We start from the raw sequence: 16633 nt of genomic DNA, 5'->3' as shown, positions 1-16633 counted from the left end.
TGGGAAGTGTGATTCTACCACATTTCAGAGTTATTTTACTGATGCAAACTTTGGTCAGCTTTCTTGGGAGTGTTAACTCTGATTCGCTTCTAATCCCTCAGGCTCATGATAGAGATGTGTTGGAAGCTGATCTCCATGTAAGATGTTTTTATGGTGTCTAGATCCATAGCTCCTCTCATTATGTCTCAACTAATGCACACAGCCCTGTACTCTGAGTCCTTTGCTTTGGTCAATAGATCAAGTAACAATTTCTTTGAATCACATTGGTGTTTTGGGTAACTACACACAGTGAGTCTACAGCTAGTTTGTGTACTCACACATAAGATCCTTAGGCTTGTCAAGGTGGTAAATTTTCTCTTAAGGTATGACTTGCAGAATATATATTTTAATTAATGTTCTACATCACACTAGGTTCAAAACTTGTTTACATATATTTTGTACTCAAATTTTCAGAACTATCTTTTTTAGATGGATAACCATAGTTCGTGCTAATTTTTTCTCTCATATCATATAAGGCAGTACATAGATGCTTGAAATAACATGTGACTCAGGTGTAGGAGAAAATGCGTCTTCTGCAGCATGCAGAGATTCACCTGTTAGTCATACACTCTCAGGATTGAGTGTGTAAAAGTGGCAGCAGGGGGTCTGAAGCTGTCACTTCAAAGTTCAAGTGACAAAGGCCAAACTCCAGTGTGGTGGAGTTTGGATGGAAGTCATTTAGGAAAAATGTGCAGTGGGAGATGACTAGGCCTTGGGCCCCTCAATCAATCACCCTGGCTTCAGGTCTTCAAGGTCTCCTCTGTAAGCGTTCCTGTCCCAACATGCAGTTGTGACTCAGCAAGAGACCCTCTCTGGGGGTCAAATAAATGGCCACGGATTCCAGAACTACCCATTTTAGCACTGCAAACTGTGAGTTGACCAAGTTCTTTTCCTTACCAAGCCTCAGCTATGTTGCTTTCTCAACAGAAAGTAGATGAATGTAATACTTGTTTAGCATTCGTAAACATACAAGCTTATGTAAAGGGAACCAGCTTCCGGTGGGCATCCAATACGTCAGTTCACGTTCAGGGAAAGAACTGGCTGGTGCACATCAAGATGAAATGAACATACCGATCGAAAATAACCTCGTTTCCCACAAGGCAAGGGCTGCAAATATTTGGGGATGTGTTCCTTATGAAAGGGCAGAGTGATCGAGTGGTGGTTCCTCTTTCCCTCCTCCACAGTGTTTCACGTGTTCCATAAGGCAAGCATCATCTCTTTCTCAGAGAAGCCCAACATCTTTCAGTACAAACACACAGGAGGAAACTACTTCAGGGCAAAATAAGTGTTCATTTATCTAGGCCTGTTCATTTGGAAAGACAGCGCGTACATTTCAAGTTTATATTTCACCAAATGAATGTAAAATCTGAACACCTGTCTGGAGTAAGGACCTGTCTGGTGCATGATACTTACAACACTGACTGGAACAGTCAGCATTTAGCCAAGATGTCTACACAGGAAGAAACGCTGGCCTAATCAGCATCAATGGCAGTACCAGAAAACTCAGGGCTGATAGCTTTGATGAAGAATTCTACAAAGGGGCAATCGGTATTGAATTTAATGTGATGCCATAAGTCTGTGATGGCATAATGCGATGCCTCTGGTACTGGTACTCTTTGTGGAATTTTATAAATTCATTGATCTACAACTGTAAATGGGGTTATTTTTCTGTGGTCAGCTATATCAAAGGAATAACCTTAGGATATTTTAATAAGATACTCAGCAATCTAACAGTAATATATAGCCAAGTCAGAGGACCGTCTGAGCAGCTAAAGTGTCCTTCTAAAAGTAAATGAGCATTCCTGGTTTTAAATCTACAAACACAAATATAAAATTTCGCAATGTGGCCGCTATTGGAAATTGTGTAACCTTAACTCTTCTATGACTAGTCTTAAAAAAAAAATGGCAGAAATCGCCCAGTCTATTCTCATTTATACTCATCAGAAGCATCAGAATAGTTCTTGAAGACACAGTGATGTACTTTAGAGGAAGAAGGGTCAATATTCTCCAGAGTCTCCAGCACTTGAATACTTAGACCTCAGTTGGTACAGCTGTTTGAGGGAGGCTTAGGTGGTCCAGCTTCGCTGGAGAAAGTCACTGTAAAATACTTCACCTCCACCCAGTTTGCTCCTTCTGGTTTGTGCTCACAATTCAAGGTATGATCATTCACTTCCTGTATGGGCCACCATTCTTGCTGGCTGCCATTCCTCTTCATCATGATAGGCTCATAACCCTCTAGAACCGTAAGCCAAAATAAATCCTCGCTTCTATAAATTGCCTTTGTCATGATACTTTTATCCCAACTACAGAAAGTAACTGATGAAATTACTAATAACATATTAAAAATAACATAACATGATTTTTGAAATAGTTTAGAAATGTTGTATCCTGGGATGCTGCTAGACTTTGAAACATGACTTCCTTGAAGAATTTTCTTTCTTTCTTTTTTTTTTAACAAGCACCATTTAGTTTTCTTAGAAGGAGTTCCCTCAGGAAATCTTAACTTCTACACAGAACGTTGTGATAAATTGCTATTCAGCCATTGCTAACTGGGGAGCAGAGAGGACTCAAGAAATCTGTGAGATGACACCCGTGTGTCCATGAAAAAGCTGCCCCTAAGTGGTTGTCATAACTTACCGAGGTTTGCCCTCTGAATGAGGTAGATGGTCGGAGCTGACAGCCCAGATCCTAGTGCTCTGCCGGCACGGCAGCGTGCTTCCACAGGCATGCCACGGCTGGTAGAAATGGTTGAAGAATAGAAGCAGCAAAAGCTGGAGGACATGAAGACAAGGAAGAGGCTGGTGTGGAAAGACCAAGAGAGCAATGTAGTTATGGGGGACAGACTCAACCCGGGCAGTGAGAGAGAGGTTAGAGTCGTAAGGATGGTTTTCTGGATTCTTCTTTCTCCTCTGCTTCCGGGTCTGAGCTGGGGAATTGCTTCCTGTTTGTTTACTTCCTATCTTCAGAAGCCATCTTTGGAAAGATAAGAATCAGAGAGAACAGGAAGAGAAAAGTGGCCCCACTACTTGTGTACTTGAGCCATCTCCAAACCTCCCACCGTGTTTCCCTTTGTGAGGGTTTTCTGCAAACTTCCCTGTTGAGGCTGCTGGCTTGCTAGCTCTTCATGATGGCAGAGGTTATTTTCTGGGCTTGGGGGTGGGGGCGGGCATCCCCATCAGTTCAGTCAGTTCATGGTACAGTTTGGCTCTTAGCAGTTGATTCAAGATTAAACATGTGTGTTCCAAATGTTATGCTGGAATGAACATCTACTACTTGGAAAAAAAATAAAGTATAATTCCAGGTTAAAAATTTAATCTTAATTTAAAATTTTATGCTTAAAATGAGTGTCAGAAGGCTGGGTGAACCCAACCCATAGGATGCAAGAGACTCCGAGAAGGATGGGTGGGTATAGGCTAAGGCCACGCCTCCTCTGAAAGACGCTCGACCTTCCAATGCCTTACTATTCCAATCCAGATAATGGGGACTTACTATGCAAAGCTGAGGTCTGGGGAGAGCTTAGCTTAAGAAAGAACATATTTAAAATATTGAGCATACTGTGTGGCACATGCTAGCATATTCAATTAATAAGGCCATAATTGACCTTTCTCTTACTATGCTAAGTCTGGATTGATTGTTACCATAAGTCGCAAATCAAGAACAACTAGCTACAAGTGACATGTTTTCCTCAAAAAATCTCTAGTAGGCTTTCCATTAAAAATATTTCAGGTAAAGATAGTTTGCTTTCTCAGGAAGAAGCCTAAAATACACAATTTCATTTTTGTGGTGGTTTTAAGAGTTCCAGAATTTTTAAAAAGTTACATGAGTCCCCCTTTCCTCTCTTTCTCTCCCTCTCCCTTCCCCCCCCCCCTCTCTCTCTCTCTGTGTCTGTGTCACACGCATGGGTGTATATTCCAGGTGCCCATGGAAACTCTTGGATCCTTTGGAACTGGAGTTACAAATGGTTGTGAGCTTCCTGACATGGGTATTGTTAACTCACCTGGGGTGTGAAGGTGTCCTGTGCAAGAGGTCCCTCTAGACGCTGAGCCATTTCTCCAGCTCCTTGTGGTGGCTCTAACCTTATCATATTGCCATTGTTCTTTGGTTTTGTTTTGTTTTCATTCTAAAGGGGAAAAACACTAAATTACCAAATAAGCCCAGAAGCTAAAGCCTTCTACCCTTTCTCCAAAAGTCAAGTCCATGTGAGTCTAATACCAGAATAACTATGCTGCAAAGTGTCTTGGCCGTGAATGGGCTGGGAAATACAGAATTTCTTCCCTCGTACTTCCCTTGGCCATCAACAGAAAGCAAGTTAGTGCTTACAATTGCAAACTTTGCAGTTTCGTGTAAGGATGGCTGCAACTTTCCAGAATATAAATATTACCTCGCTTTGACGACAGAAGGGGGACAATGAAGAACATGTGCTTCCATTCAGCACTGAGTAACCAGTAGCCTTTCTAGGCAGCAGGCATATATTAATCCAATAATTCAATTGCCTTCTGTGGCACTGCCAAGAGTGCGTTGCCCCAGATGTCGCAGTGTGGGAGGCAGGCAGGAGGGTCTAGTCAAGCCTGGAAAGTGTGGAATGCTCTGTTATTAAGGAAGTGTTACCCACAAAGGACTGCCAGCTAGAGGAAATGGGGTGTTCCCCGACCCGGTGACTGGATCTCTTCTTTCCCTCAGCACGTGGTATGGTGTGGTATGGCATGGTAGGCACTCCACGATCCACCCGTCTCATCCAAGTCTCCTGTTCTTGGGAGAGGCCTTGGGAGCAGCTGTGGAGAGAAGGGTGCTGGTTCCTGAGGGAGGGAACAGGACAAAACTACTGGTGAAGTGGAAAAGTGGAAGCTCTGGTTGTGCCCTCTTGTCAGGATCCCCTCCCTGGCAGCTTTCTAACAAAGTTGAGCCCGTCAGCCTCATAGGATACATGGCAGGTGTGAGCAAAGAACTCACGGCTCACACACTACTCTAGTTTCAGCTTTATTTTTCTCCGTTCTTTTTGATGGAAGCTTAAAATACCATGCAAAGTAATGAGAGTGGGGCTGAACTATTGCTTTTTTTTTAAAAAAAAATGCAATGTATTTAATCTATGACTAGCCTCTTTGACATTATTTTTAAGAAAACTCAAAATTATCAAGAAGAAAATATTTCCTGATACTTTATCAAGAAACTATTTTTATATTCTCTCTCTCTCTCTCTCTCTCTCTCTCTCTCTCTCTCTCTCTCTCTCTCTATCCAGCGTAGTAGTCTCCTCTCTTATTTGCCCTCCTCCCTGCCCCCACCGGCCTTGCTGCAGTTGCTTGCCTCAGTTTCCCCTGAGAAGGAAGAACTAAGCCAGGGATATCTCATTCGGCAATGAAGCCTAAATAGCATTCACAGTCAGATGGCTGTGCAAGACCTGATCCCGTACGTATGAAAGTTATGAATTTGGGAGGCGATCATTACCTTGTAACCCCTTTATTCCCAATCCCCCATGGCACTGACGCCTTCTTCTTGACCTGAAGACTGTGAGGTGTGTGGGAAGAGCTAAAGGTGGAAGGTGGTGGCTCACAAACGTAATCACATAACTTCAGAGGATGTTGATTTTGAGGCCAATTGGAGCTACCCAGTAAGACTGTGCCATACACGCTCGTGTGTGATTGCCACACACACACACACACACACACACACCCACACCCACACCCACACCCACACACACACACACACATTTCGTATATACGAAATGTGTTGCTAGGCACTGCTCATGGTTGGACATGTCCTGAAAGGAAGTAGCGGGATTTGAGAACAATGTAGGGGTCCAGGGATCCTTAATCGCTCAATTCAATTTGGCCTAGGCCGGGCCTATGCTAAGAAAGCCTGGCCTCTAGTAGAGTGTCTTCATTTTGTGGACTCACAGCTCCACAGGGCACCAGCAGGGGGCGGCGTTGTCACGCAGCTAGATCCGCGTGGGCGACACCCTTGCATCCCATCCCTCAACTCAGAGCCACACAGGTTGGGCTTGTAGGCCAGGGCTCCCTAAATTCAAAGGCTGGTTCTCTGAAGTTGTCTAGGGTCATGGGGGTAATGGCTGTTCATTCCAGGACCTCTCTCTAACCTGACTGCCTCGGCCCACAGCCTCTACCTGGAGCAAGGACTGCAAAGCATTACTTTGTACAGAGGCAGCGGGCGGCGGAGGAAGTGGACAAGGGAAAGCCGGAGCTTTCTAGCAAACATTGTGGTGCCAGAGCGCGCAGATAACCTTTTCCAATCCTTAAGCGCTACACTGGCGACTGAAGCTGGAGGGGAGAAACTTCGCGTCTTTTAGATTTGCCCTTTATGGCTGGTAAGGAGCCAGACCCTACCTAGATCATTGAGGTTTTATTCACTCGAGAACTGAGAATCTTAGAGACTGCTAGGAATGCACTTCGTCCCTCGGGTCTGAGCCGAAGGACCGCCACCCTTGGGTCCGCTTTCCTGCACTGCTGGGTTGCGCTCCGAGACCCCGCCGGTTGGCCGCGAGCTCCTGTAGCTGTGTGATAGGTAACGCGCGCTTGCCCGGCTCGCGCGCAGCAGCTGGACGCGCACTCAGGCTGGTTGGCTGGCATCCGACTTCCCCAGCACTTCTGGAGGTTTCGAGAATCGAAACTCAGTTCTCAGTAAACCCTCCCCCTCCCGCACGGAGACTGACGTGCGTGATCAGTTGCCTCTGGAGACTACACTTGGCCCAGGGTCCTTAGTGGAATCGGCGGTCTAGCCACAAACGGACACTGTTGGGGGAACCTCCAGGAGACCCAGAGTTACTCGGCAAATGACGCGCTACACCCGGCCAGAAGGCTAGGCTTGGGAAGTTTCTATAGTTGCATGATTTTTTAACCCTGATCCAGTTTTGATGGACATCTATCACATTTGAGGCAAAGTGTCTCCTCTTCAGGGGTGTGTGTGCGCGTGTGCGTGTGTGCGGACGTGCAGAAATGGACAGATCTACACGTAGGAGCCACAGGCATCTGTCTGTGCACATTAGCCAGGGGCTGCGCACCTTGGCCTGGCTCCAGCAGCCCTGAGCTCGGGCGACTGTCCACCCAGCCCTGGGGGGCGGTGCTCTATGCAAATGAGAGGGTGTGGCGAGCACTGCGCGCAAGGGCCCCGGAAGCGCGGAGAAGCCCGGTATAAAAAAAGTACTGAAGACATTTCCCCCCGCACAACTGCTAAAGCTCCAGAGACGCGAGTGTGCGCGGTGGCATCGGCGGCGTCGAGAGCCGCCACCTCCGAGACCACCGCAGCGGGGGCGCGGGCGGGGCGCGGGCAAGGGGCGGGAACGCTCAGGGCGCGGCGGGGGTCGGCGCAGAGAAGTCTCGGGCCGCTGCCCCGAGCGCACTCGCAGTTCCTGCGAAGTGTGTCCGCCTCGCGGTTCCTCGCTCGCCTGCGCTCCTAGAAGGGGCGGCCGCCTCCAGGTGACACAGACGGGACTCTCGCTTGTGCTTTCCAGATGCATCAGAGATACTTTTGGTGCGGGGCTGCTCTGCGGGGCGCGGCGCGCGGCTGGGCACTGGGGTCGGTGGGGGGAGGAGGGCTCCTATGGGCAGCTCCTGGGACGTCATGATCGGGGAGGGGGAGCCCAGGCCCCTCGGCGGGACCCCGGTCCCCGCACCCGCACACCTTCCTGCCGCTCCCCTAAACCCACTCTTTCCTCTTAGGACTGACCAAGGCCAAGTGGCGTTCGGCGGGCACTACATGGCTGAGAGCGAAGGGTACTTTGCCATGGCAGAGGACGAGCTGACCGGCGGCCCCTACATCCCTCTGGGTGGTGACTTCGGCGGCGGTGGCAGCTTCGGCGACCGCTGCTCGGACTATTGCGAAAGCCCCACGGCGCACTGCAACGTGCTGAACTGGGAGCAAGTGCAGCGGTTGGACGGCATTTTGAGCGAGACCATCCCGATCCACGGTCGCGGCAACTTCCCCACGCTCGAGCTGCAGCCGAGCCTGATTGTGAAGGTGGTGCGGAGGCGCCTGGAGGAGAAGAGCATAGGTGTCCGCGACGTGCGCCTCAACGGCTCGGCCGCCAGTCACGTCCTGCACCAAGACAGCGGCCTGGGCTACAAGGATCTGGACCTCATCTTCTGCGCCGACCTGCGTGGGGAAGAAGAGTTTCAGACTGTGAAGGACGTCGTGCTGGATTGCCTGTTAGACTTCTTGCCCGAAGGGGTGAACAAGGAGAAGATCACGCCGCTCACTCTCAAGGTAAAGCCACCTGATGGGCTTGGGCACAGTGGCGGGCCGGGGGCGGGGAGAAAGCAAGCCGGATTTGCCCTCACTGCGGACCGTTTGGCCGTAGGGAGTACATTTATTTATTTTTTTATTCTTTTTTTCACGAGTGTACTAATGTGCGTGAGTGCTATGGAGTGTTTTAGTTTCCTGGGAGCTCCAGCACCACAACTCTGCTTCCTCCTCTGCGTTTCCTTCTCTTCCTTCTCTCTATGGTTTAACTCTTGACTTTCCTTCCTGGACTCGTGTCCAGAGTATAATGTGATTGGTGGAAGGATGGAATGATGTAAATAATTTTTTTTGAGTCATCTTGTGATCTAGACTTTGGGAAAAATAGCAGCCCGAAGCAGAACTGAGTCAATGGTTTTTTATTGTATTGGAAAATATGAATAGATTCCTACTCTGGATTCAACTGACTCCAGCGTTTAAGATATTTGGTGCTTTTCCCTGTGAATTCACGAGTTGAGGGCATAGTAGTGTGCCCCTCCCCTTCGGTTTAGGTGGCATTTTGTATAATTAATTAAAGTTGTCTGAAGGCAATTTAGTTCCTCTTTGGCTGTGAGTGTAGTGTGTTACTGGAGAGACTGATAAGATTGATTGCCTAAGGGGGAGGAGAACTGCGTGGTTGGAGGCAAGGGTGTGAGAGGCGGACTCCACGACAGTGTCTGCCTTTCTGTGGATAGCGAGTGAATATTGTGCCTATTAGACCATCTTCAAAAAATAACATTTGAAGTCAGACATGACAACAGAACGTCTTAGTATGCTGCCGCGTCTGCCAAAAGCCTCAAACTATTACTTCTAGTCTCTTTCCCAGACGGCAAAACTACTCGTTAAATGTATTTTTTTCCCCCTGTTTTCCGAAGTCTGTTTAAGCTTGTAGGTAGTGTTTTGCTGAAACTTAACAAAACAAACAGGAAGGGGCAAAATAATTCTCAGCAAAGAAGCATTTATTGTTCCTTTTCCAGCTTTGCTCATTTTTCTCTTGTTTTATCTTTTACATCCTAGGAAGCGTATGTGCAGAAAATGGTTAAAGTGTGCAATGATTCTGACCGGTGGAGCCTTATATCCCTGTCAAACAACAGCGGCAAAAATGTGGAGCTGAAGTTTGTGGATTCCCTCCGGAGGCAGTTTGAATTCAGTGTAGATTCTTTTCAAATCAAATTAGACTCTCTTCTCCTCTTTTACGAGTGTTCAGAGAACCCAATGACCGAGACATTTCACCCCACCATAATCGGCGAGAGTGTCTACGGTGATTTCCACGAAGCCTTCGATCACCTTTGCAACAAGATCATTGCCACCAGAAACCCCGAGGAAATAAGAGGAGGAGGCCTGCTTAAGTACTGCAACCTCTTAGTGCGGGGCTTCAGGCCTGCCTCCGAGGAGATCAAGACCCTTCAGAGGTACATGTGTTCCAGGTTCTTTATTGACTTCTCAGACATCGGAGAGCAGCAGAGAAAGCTGGAATCCTACTTGCAGAACCACTTCGTGGGCTTGGAAGACCGCAAGTATGACTATCTCATGACCCTCCACGGAGTGGTAAACGAGAGTACGGTGTGCCTGATGGGACATGAGAGAAGGCAGACTTTAAACCTTATCACCATGCTGGCCATCCGGGTGCTAGCTGACCAAAATGTCATTCCTAATGTGGCTAATGTCACTTGCTATTACCAGCCTGCCCCCTATGTCGCAGATGCTAACTTTAGCAATTACTACATCGCACAGGTTCAGCCAGTATTCACATGCCAGCAGCAGACGTATTCTACTTGGTTACCCTGCAATTAAGAATCATTTAAAAATGTCCCATGGGGAAGCCATTTCAAAGATAGTAAAATGAAAAAAAAAAAGGAAGAAAAATTATGAAACAACACCAAAAAAGGGGAGTGACCCGGCCCTAATTAGGGATGTGTTTTGTGCACTGAGGACTTGCTCCCGATTTTAAAGTTGGCAATGCTTGGGGATCTTTCCATACGTAAGGGAGCATGATCTCAACTCGTCACCCTCTCCACCTATGGTCTCTATCCAATCGGATTGTATCTTGAAACAAAAAGAGGCCTGTTAGGGAAAGCAGCCAGATTCTCCCAAAATAACAAGAGAATTAAAAAAAAAAAAAACGGCTTGATTTTGACAATATGGGTTTGCAGCAACTACTCCCATAGCTCTGCCATAGGGAAGGGGAATGGTGGGGAAACTTTTAAGATGGCGTTCACAATGGGAAAATGCTGAGGAAGAAAGCCTTGCCTATCATTTGAGGAGGTCAGAAAGTGACCAGGGAAAGCAGGGCTACTGGTAGGGATTACCATCTGTCTAGCAGCAAGTGCTCCCTTTGGAGTGATCCTGTTTTCCTCACAGAAACAGCTCAGTCCAAATGAACGGTAGGCAGGTTGATGCTGTCCTCATAACAAACAGCAGAACTTAAGGATGACACAACCCCTTGATTCCAGCTCCGTGCAAAGCTTGCGTTCTTTTTTTCTTTTCCTTTTCTTAAATGTGAAGACCCAAGCAAAAACCAGCTGTAGCCAAGAAAACATGCGCAAGGACCAAAGATTTAACTGATAAAAGTTCCCAAGCAGAAGAGGTAGGATAGGATATATAAAGAGTTACTATATTTGTTACACACCAGTACACATCAAAGTGCCTGTTGCTTTCAGAAGATTAGAAGTGGAAAAGGTTATTTTATGGTTTAATAATTATTTTATTTTATCAGGGACTCAAGAAAAAAAATAAAGCAACATATTAAGCTTGTGAATGGTGGCGGAAATGGCCTAATTTTTTTTTGACAAATACCTATATAAAGTTGATATTGTTTGGTGTGATGTTATAGGTACGTATATACTGTTTGTGTGTATACACACACATATGTGATATGTATGTATATATACACACACACTACTTTGTCTATGACCTAAAATAATGTATCAAAGAGGAAAAATTTTAAAGATAGTGATTTTTATGTTTTTGGGTAGGATCTTAGAAGACATGGGCATACTGCAATGATGGCGTAAAACCCATATAAAAATGAGACAAATGGAGGGATGTGAGTAATATATTTGATAGGAAAAGCAGAGATTATACATTTTTAGCGAGTTTTTTTTCCTTATTTTCACTGAACCAGAGAACTTCACAAATGGGAGACTTCTTGGTAGCACACTTCTCAATTGCCTTGCCCTGGCATTTTGACAGTCTGAGTCCCTGCCCCTTAAATAAATAGAATCACATGCCTTCAAGGCTTAGAACGTATGGATCATGGATCAGAGATAGGATAATTAAATCCATAACTGCTCAAAAAAGAATTTCTGGAACCTAAACACTACTTTTAATATTTAAATGAATGCAAATGAGCGCATTCTGCATTTTGGACCACTAGAATTTAATAAATGTGAAATGACCCTTTTTAAAGAGTATTTGCACAACTACATAAAGTTTATATATAGGATATATATTATATATATATACATTTTATAAATTTATCCAATATGAAATATGTTTGATCTGGTTGTCACACTGCATAGAAATATTTAGTACTGTACCTTAAATTAAATCACTTTGTATTTGACCAAACCCAACTTTCGTTTTCTCTCCCAAGAGACCATTTGTATACCTTTGTGACATGAACTGATACTCTCATGTTCAGTGACAGCTCAACTTAACTCCTTTCCCAGCCCTGTAGACACTGGTCTCTGAAAAAAATACATTTCACAAGCAAAGCAAATGCATTAAAAACCTTCCTTTCTTGTTGTGAAACAATCACACAGGGTCTGGTCCCCTTGAACTTTCATGAATGACTGCTAAGTATGGTAATTCCTCTGCAGAGCCAGTCAGTTACAGAGAAGCTAGGGAAAACTTAACACTCTCACGTTGGCAATGATGCTATCTCCCAGCACCTCTCAGCTTCTCATGGCCAGATTAGTCCAGGTTGATGTGTCCGGACCACCCTTCTGTGCACCTGTATTTGAAGCCTTACCAGGAACCAGATCGGCTTGATGCTAGAGCCTCCCTGTGAATCCTCACCAAGCTGTCACAGCCTCCAACACTGCCACTCTCTTTTATAGAGAACTGATCCTACCATGGTGGTCCAGTTTTCCCCTTCACTGCCCTGCATTTGAAAGATCAGTTTCGAAGTCCCAGGAAACATTGTTCAGCTTGCAGATTAAGCCTGGAACTCACCTATCAGAAACCACAGTCTAGCCGGCTTAGCTCGCCTGTAAGTTCTCCTGGACTGCTGGTGGGGCAGAGGCTCATCTGGTGACCTGGTTTCTTCTCCCGCTAACTCTGCATATATGAGTTATCCACTGTTTTGAATAGTCTGGAGATCTTGGGCTCTGCCATAGTAGCAACCTGCTGTTAATTTTCAGCAGGGGTTTTTGTTTGAAAGGGGCCTTATTAGAAAATATGTCTTTCATTTACTTGTCAAGTGTTTATATTCCTTGCTTGCTTACTTTATGGCTGGTAGCTTAATCAAAAGTGCCAGCACATGGCAATCAGATAGAACAGGCTGTGTTCAAGACAACTTTTGGCATTTACTTTAACCCTTATATAATTTATTTCTATTTTGTGCATACTATAGTCCTGTGCATATATAGGTGAACATGCAATGGAATATATGTCTCTCTTTGTGGATGTGTGGCCTAAAAAAAAAATCTGAATGTCAGAGCAAAGAACAGCTCTCTCTCCATCTAACCAGTGCCCACGGTTTGTTTGCTCTTGTGTTTATCTGGCCTAGTGCACTGTTACTTTGAAACAGGGAGAAGTTTTGCCTTCTGGAGGTTCTGGCATGTCAGAGAACACTTAGCCTGTGACTGTGTCCTTTTATAAAGTTTACTTCATCCGCAGTAAATTCAGCTGCCTCAAGAACTCTTGCAGGGGGACGGACTTTCAAAAGTTGAATGGAGCGCTTGCGCTCTTTGGTACAGTTAGACTGTTTTGATCTGGGTCCAAAAAACCACAAGGATGGGCGGCATATTCAAGCCAAGAAGGAAGTGAAATGAAACGTGAACATACTGGGTTTTTTTTTCCCACCCCTTCTGTTTGCTGACGTTGGTTGCTTTACTGTGCATATCCTTGTTTTAATGCAATGCTTGTTAAATAAATATTGTGAACTCTTTTGTAAATGAAATGTATTATGTTAAAAGCTGTCAGCAGCTGTCCAAAAATAAGCTTTTGTTGTGAAAGAAAAATGTGTTAGATAAAAAACAAAACAAAAAAGCCAAAAAAAAAATCCTGTTTTCATATATAGCATCTATTTGAATATACTCTTTCTTTAATAATTTCTTTTAGCATCACCATTTCAGTGCTGTGGAGGGATCTCCGTGTCACGTGTTGTCATGGTAATGACTTGCTGAGATAAAAGTGATAACCTTACAAAGTGGGCGGTGGCGAGGGGCTTGGGAATGCTTGCTGCAAGGCTTCACAGAATGTAAGAGGCTATGTTTACTGTTGACTCTCTCTCCCACCTCCCTACAACCATTGCCTGCTCTGAGTTGTCCTACTACAGCAAGCTGCACCCTGGGTCACTCTTGGAATGTTTTGACAATTGTGTGTCACAGGCGGTAAAAGGAGTTGACGGAAAATGGACTCTTTAAAACTGACATGTTCGTATCAGTGCTAGAGGGAACAGATTGTGAATTTTGTTTACAGCATCCAATATTTGGATTTTTGTTTTTGTAAATAAAAAGAAGTTATTTTTTTCTATTGATCTGTGTCTGCTCTATTTGGTGTTTAATGTGCTAAAGATCGTGTCCTCTGAACCCCAAACTGTGTACACTGTGGAGCATGGGGCATACACAGGAGCAGACCAGCTTTCCAAAGCTTATTGCAGCTTAAGAAATGACAGTGTCCCACCCCCAGCCAGCCCATCTAAATGACTCAAACAGCTCCAAAAGACGCTAGCTATTCGATGCCAAAAATTTTTGTCTGGGTATAAACTTAGCAGGGTTAAATGACCCAGAAGACTGAACTGTTTTCAGTATCAGTAGTTTTCAGACTCTCAGTCCTGAACTTGAGGATTCTGGTAGTTTTGAGTAGGCTTAGATTTTTATGAGTAACCCGACAACTGTGATTCCATTATCAGTGTTACTTAAATGTCATTTATCTGATGCACAATTATGTTATTCAATAGGATGTTTAATTTGTCTAAGGAATAAATATTGATAATCAACAATGGGAAGAGGAAGTAGAAAAAAGATGAAGAAGTTTTGTGTGTGTGTGTGTGTGTGTGTGTTGCACACACATTCATGCAAGTTTTCTCTAGGTGCTAGAGCAAGCACTGAAGAATTCTCTAAAGATTAATGGGGGTTCTACACTATAAAGTATAGGCTTTCCTTGTGGAGTTTGGGACCTTCTTTAATACCACCAACATAAGAGTTTGGTAAACCTGTGTTACAATAGGACATGTGTGTGGTTATAAGGGCAAGGCAAAGCCTTAATGGTGAATAGAACACATGGTTGACACTGTCTATGAAAGGGGCATTTCTGATTTTAAAACCTCCTTCCTCACACACACATACACATACATCACACACATAACTCATATATACACACATCACATACATATACATGCACATCATGCATGAATTACACACACACATCACACACATCACACAGATCACCACACATCATATACACATCACACACACATCACACACATCATGTACACATATACACATCACACACATTGTACACACATCTCACACATAGCACATCATGCACATATATACACACACATCATGCAAACATCATATATCACACACACATACACACACATGGTACATCACACAAAACACACATCAAGTACACACATATACACATACACCACATACACCATCACACACACACATCACACACACATCACACACATTGCATACCATACATGTCACACACACATTGTACACATCACACAGATCATCACACACATGCGCATCACACATCACACATGCATCATACACTTCACACACACATCACACACACGCCCATAAATACAAGTTAATTAGTTAGATAGTGGCATTTGTGTGTCATTCTCATCTTCCTTTCTTATAACATTTTTATTTTTCCACAACCAGTCCTTCACATTTCTTTGGCCATAGCTTAGTTCTTTTAAAATAAGAGTTGGATAAGGATAGTATGTATTAAATTCCTCCTGTGCTTGCCTACGCCCTGCCATTTCTACTCAAATTGCCAGGATGCACTTGGCTAACCTGTCCTTTCCTTAGGAAGCTCATTTTTTAAATATTCAGTTCCTTTAATAAGAAAAAGAGAACATGGTGATTAATAACCAAAATGGGACTTACACTTGTCTCCTGTGGTTTATTTAAAATCATTGCATGTGTCTGAAATGAAGCCATAATTTCCTCCTCAGAACAAAGTTTGAAATCAATGACAGGAATATCCTGAGACCTACTGACAAAAGCATTCAGGAAGGAGAGTGGGACGAGGAGTCTTTTGGGAGCACAGTGGCTTTCCCTAGTCAGGGCCTACATCTTGGTTTCCAAGGCTGCGCTCCAATAGTAGTGGCTGGGATCTAAACCTAAGGAGAGAGAAGGAAATATGCACAAGGGACATAGAATTTCAAAACACAAAGGAAAGCTTAAAAACAGATATAATTGTGGGGGGGGGGCGAGGCAGAGCTCCAGTGGCTGGAGCTGGAATTCCCACAGCAAAATCAATAACGAGTTGGATGGTAACCAACACAATAAAATATCCATGCTGCAGCAGCCCTGATCCGAAAGGCTTGAGCAATCAAGGGACTCAGGTGAGGATGCAGGTTCTTCATGTAGGATTCAAAATAATCTATGTTGACCTACTGTACCCCCCAGTGAAGGGGAGACTGACTCCGCCTCCTTGTATGGGCAGTCTACCTATGCACTACAACTGGTATAGAGACCCGACAAGCCTCATGTGGATCCTGATCACACTCAACACCAGCAGGGCACCCTTGACACCTACACTTGAGGGGAATTCATTCTAGGTTCCGGACAAGTAAGCCTTCGTCACTGAACAAAGACGATCTGGAGACCACCCAAAGCAAGAGAATCCACAGAGGAGACCCAAATGTAAGGTGAGATCCTGGACAGCTGCCTGGAACGGAAAAAAAACAAAACAGAACAAAAACAAAAACAAAAAATAAAACTTGAAGCAAAAACTGAGGGAGTCTGAGTGTAGTCTTCTGACAGTCCTGTTCTTATGCTGTTAGGCCAGTCGTGACGAGTACACCATGCTGATGTGTGACGTCAGCACCGGGGGAAGCTAGAAATGGGTGCACGAAATGCCAGGAGAGCTCTATGATTTTCCATAGTTTTCTGTTAATCTGAAACTATCCCCAAAGTGTTTATGAACTAGGAAAACCAGGTGGTCTTTCCTCACG

General features: G+C 44.7%; 1 protein-coding gene and 1 long non-coding RNA gene across 3 annotated transcripts in view; one reads left to right on the top strand and one right to left on the bottom strand.

Annotated features, from left to right (window-relative positions):
• Positions 1–4504, bottom strand: part of LOC148004284 (uncharacterized) — a 37319-nt gene extending 32815 nt beyond the window's left edge. Inside the window, exons 1-3 of the long non-coding RNA XR_015627919.1 lie at positions 4421–4504; positions 4037–4159; positions 2677–2810 (exon numbers count right to left, since the gene is read on the bottom strand). This is a non-coding gene — a long non-coding RNA (uncharacterized LOC148004284). The remainder of the gene's footprint in view (positions 1–2676; positions 2811–4036; positions 4160–4420) is intronic.
• Positions 4505–7211: 2707 nt separating this feature from the next.
• Positions 7212–13969, top strand: Tent5a (terminal nucleotidyltransferase 5A). 2 transcript variants are annotated; one of them, NM_001436475.1, is given in 3 exon segments: positions 7212–7466; positions 7710–8253; positions 9283–13969. In NM_001436475.1, coding segments are annotated over 2 exon segments (1284 nt in total). In that variant the 5' UTR covers positions 7212–7466; positions 7710–7746; the 3' UTR covers positions 10060–13969.
• Positions 13970–16633: the final 2664 nt, after the last annotated feature.

Source organism: Rattus norvegicus, chromosome 8, assembly GCF_021556685.1.
Source record: "Rattus norvegicus strain SHRSP/BbbUtx chromosome 8, alternate assembly SHRSP_T2T, whole genome shotgun sequence".
Taxonomy (NCBI): domain Eukaryota; kingdom Metazoa; phylum Chordata; class Mammalia; order Rodentia; family Muridae; genus Rattus; species Rattus norvegicus.
This window is presented reverse-complemented; position numbering and strand designations above follow the sequence as displayed.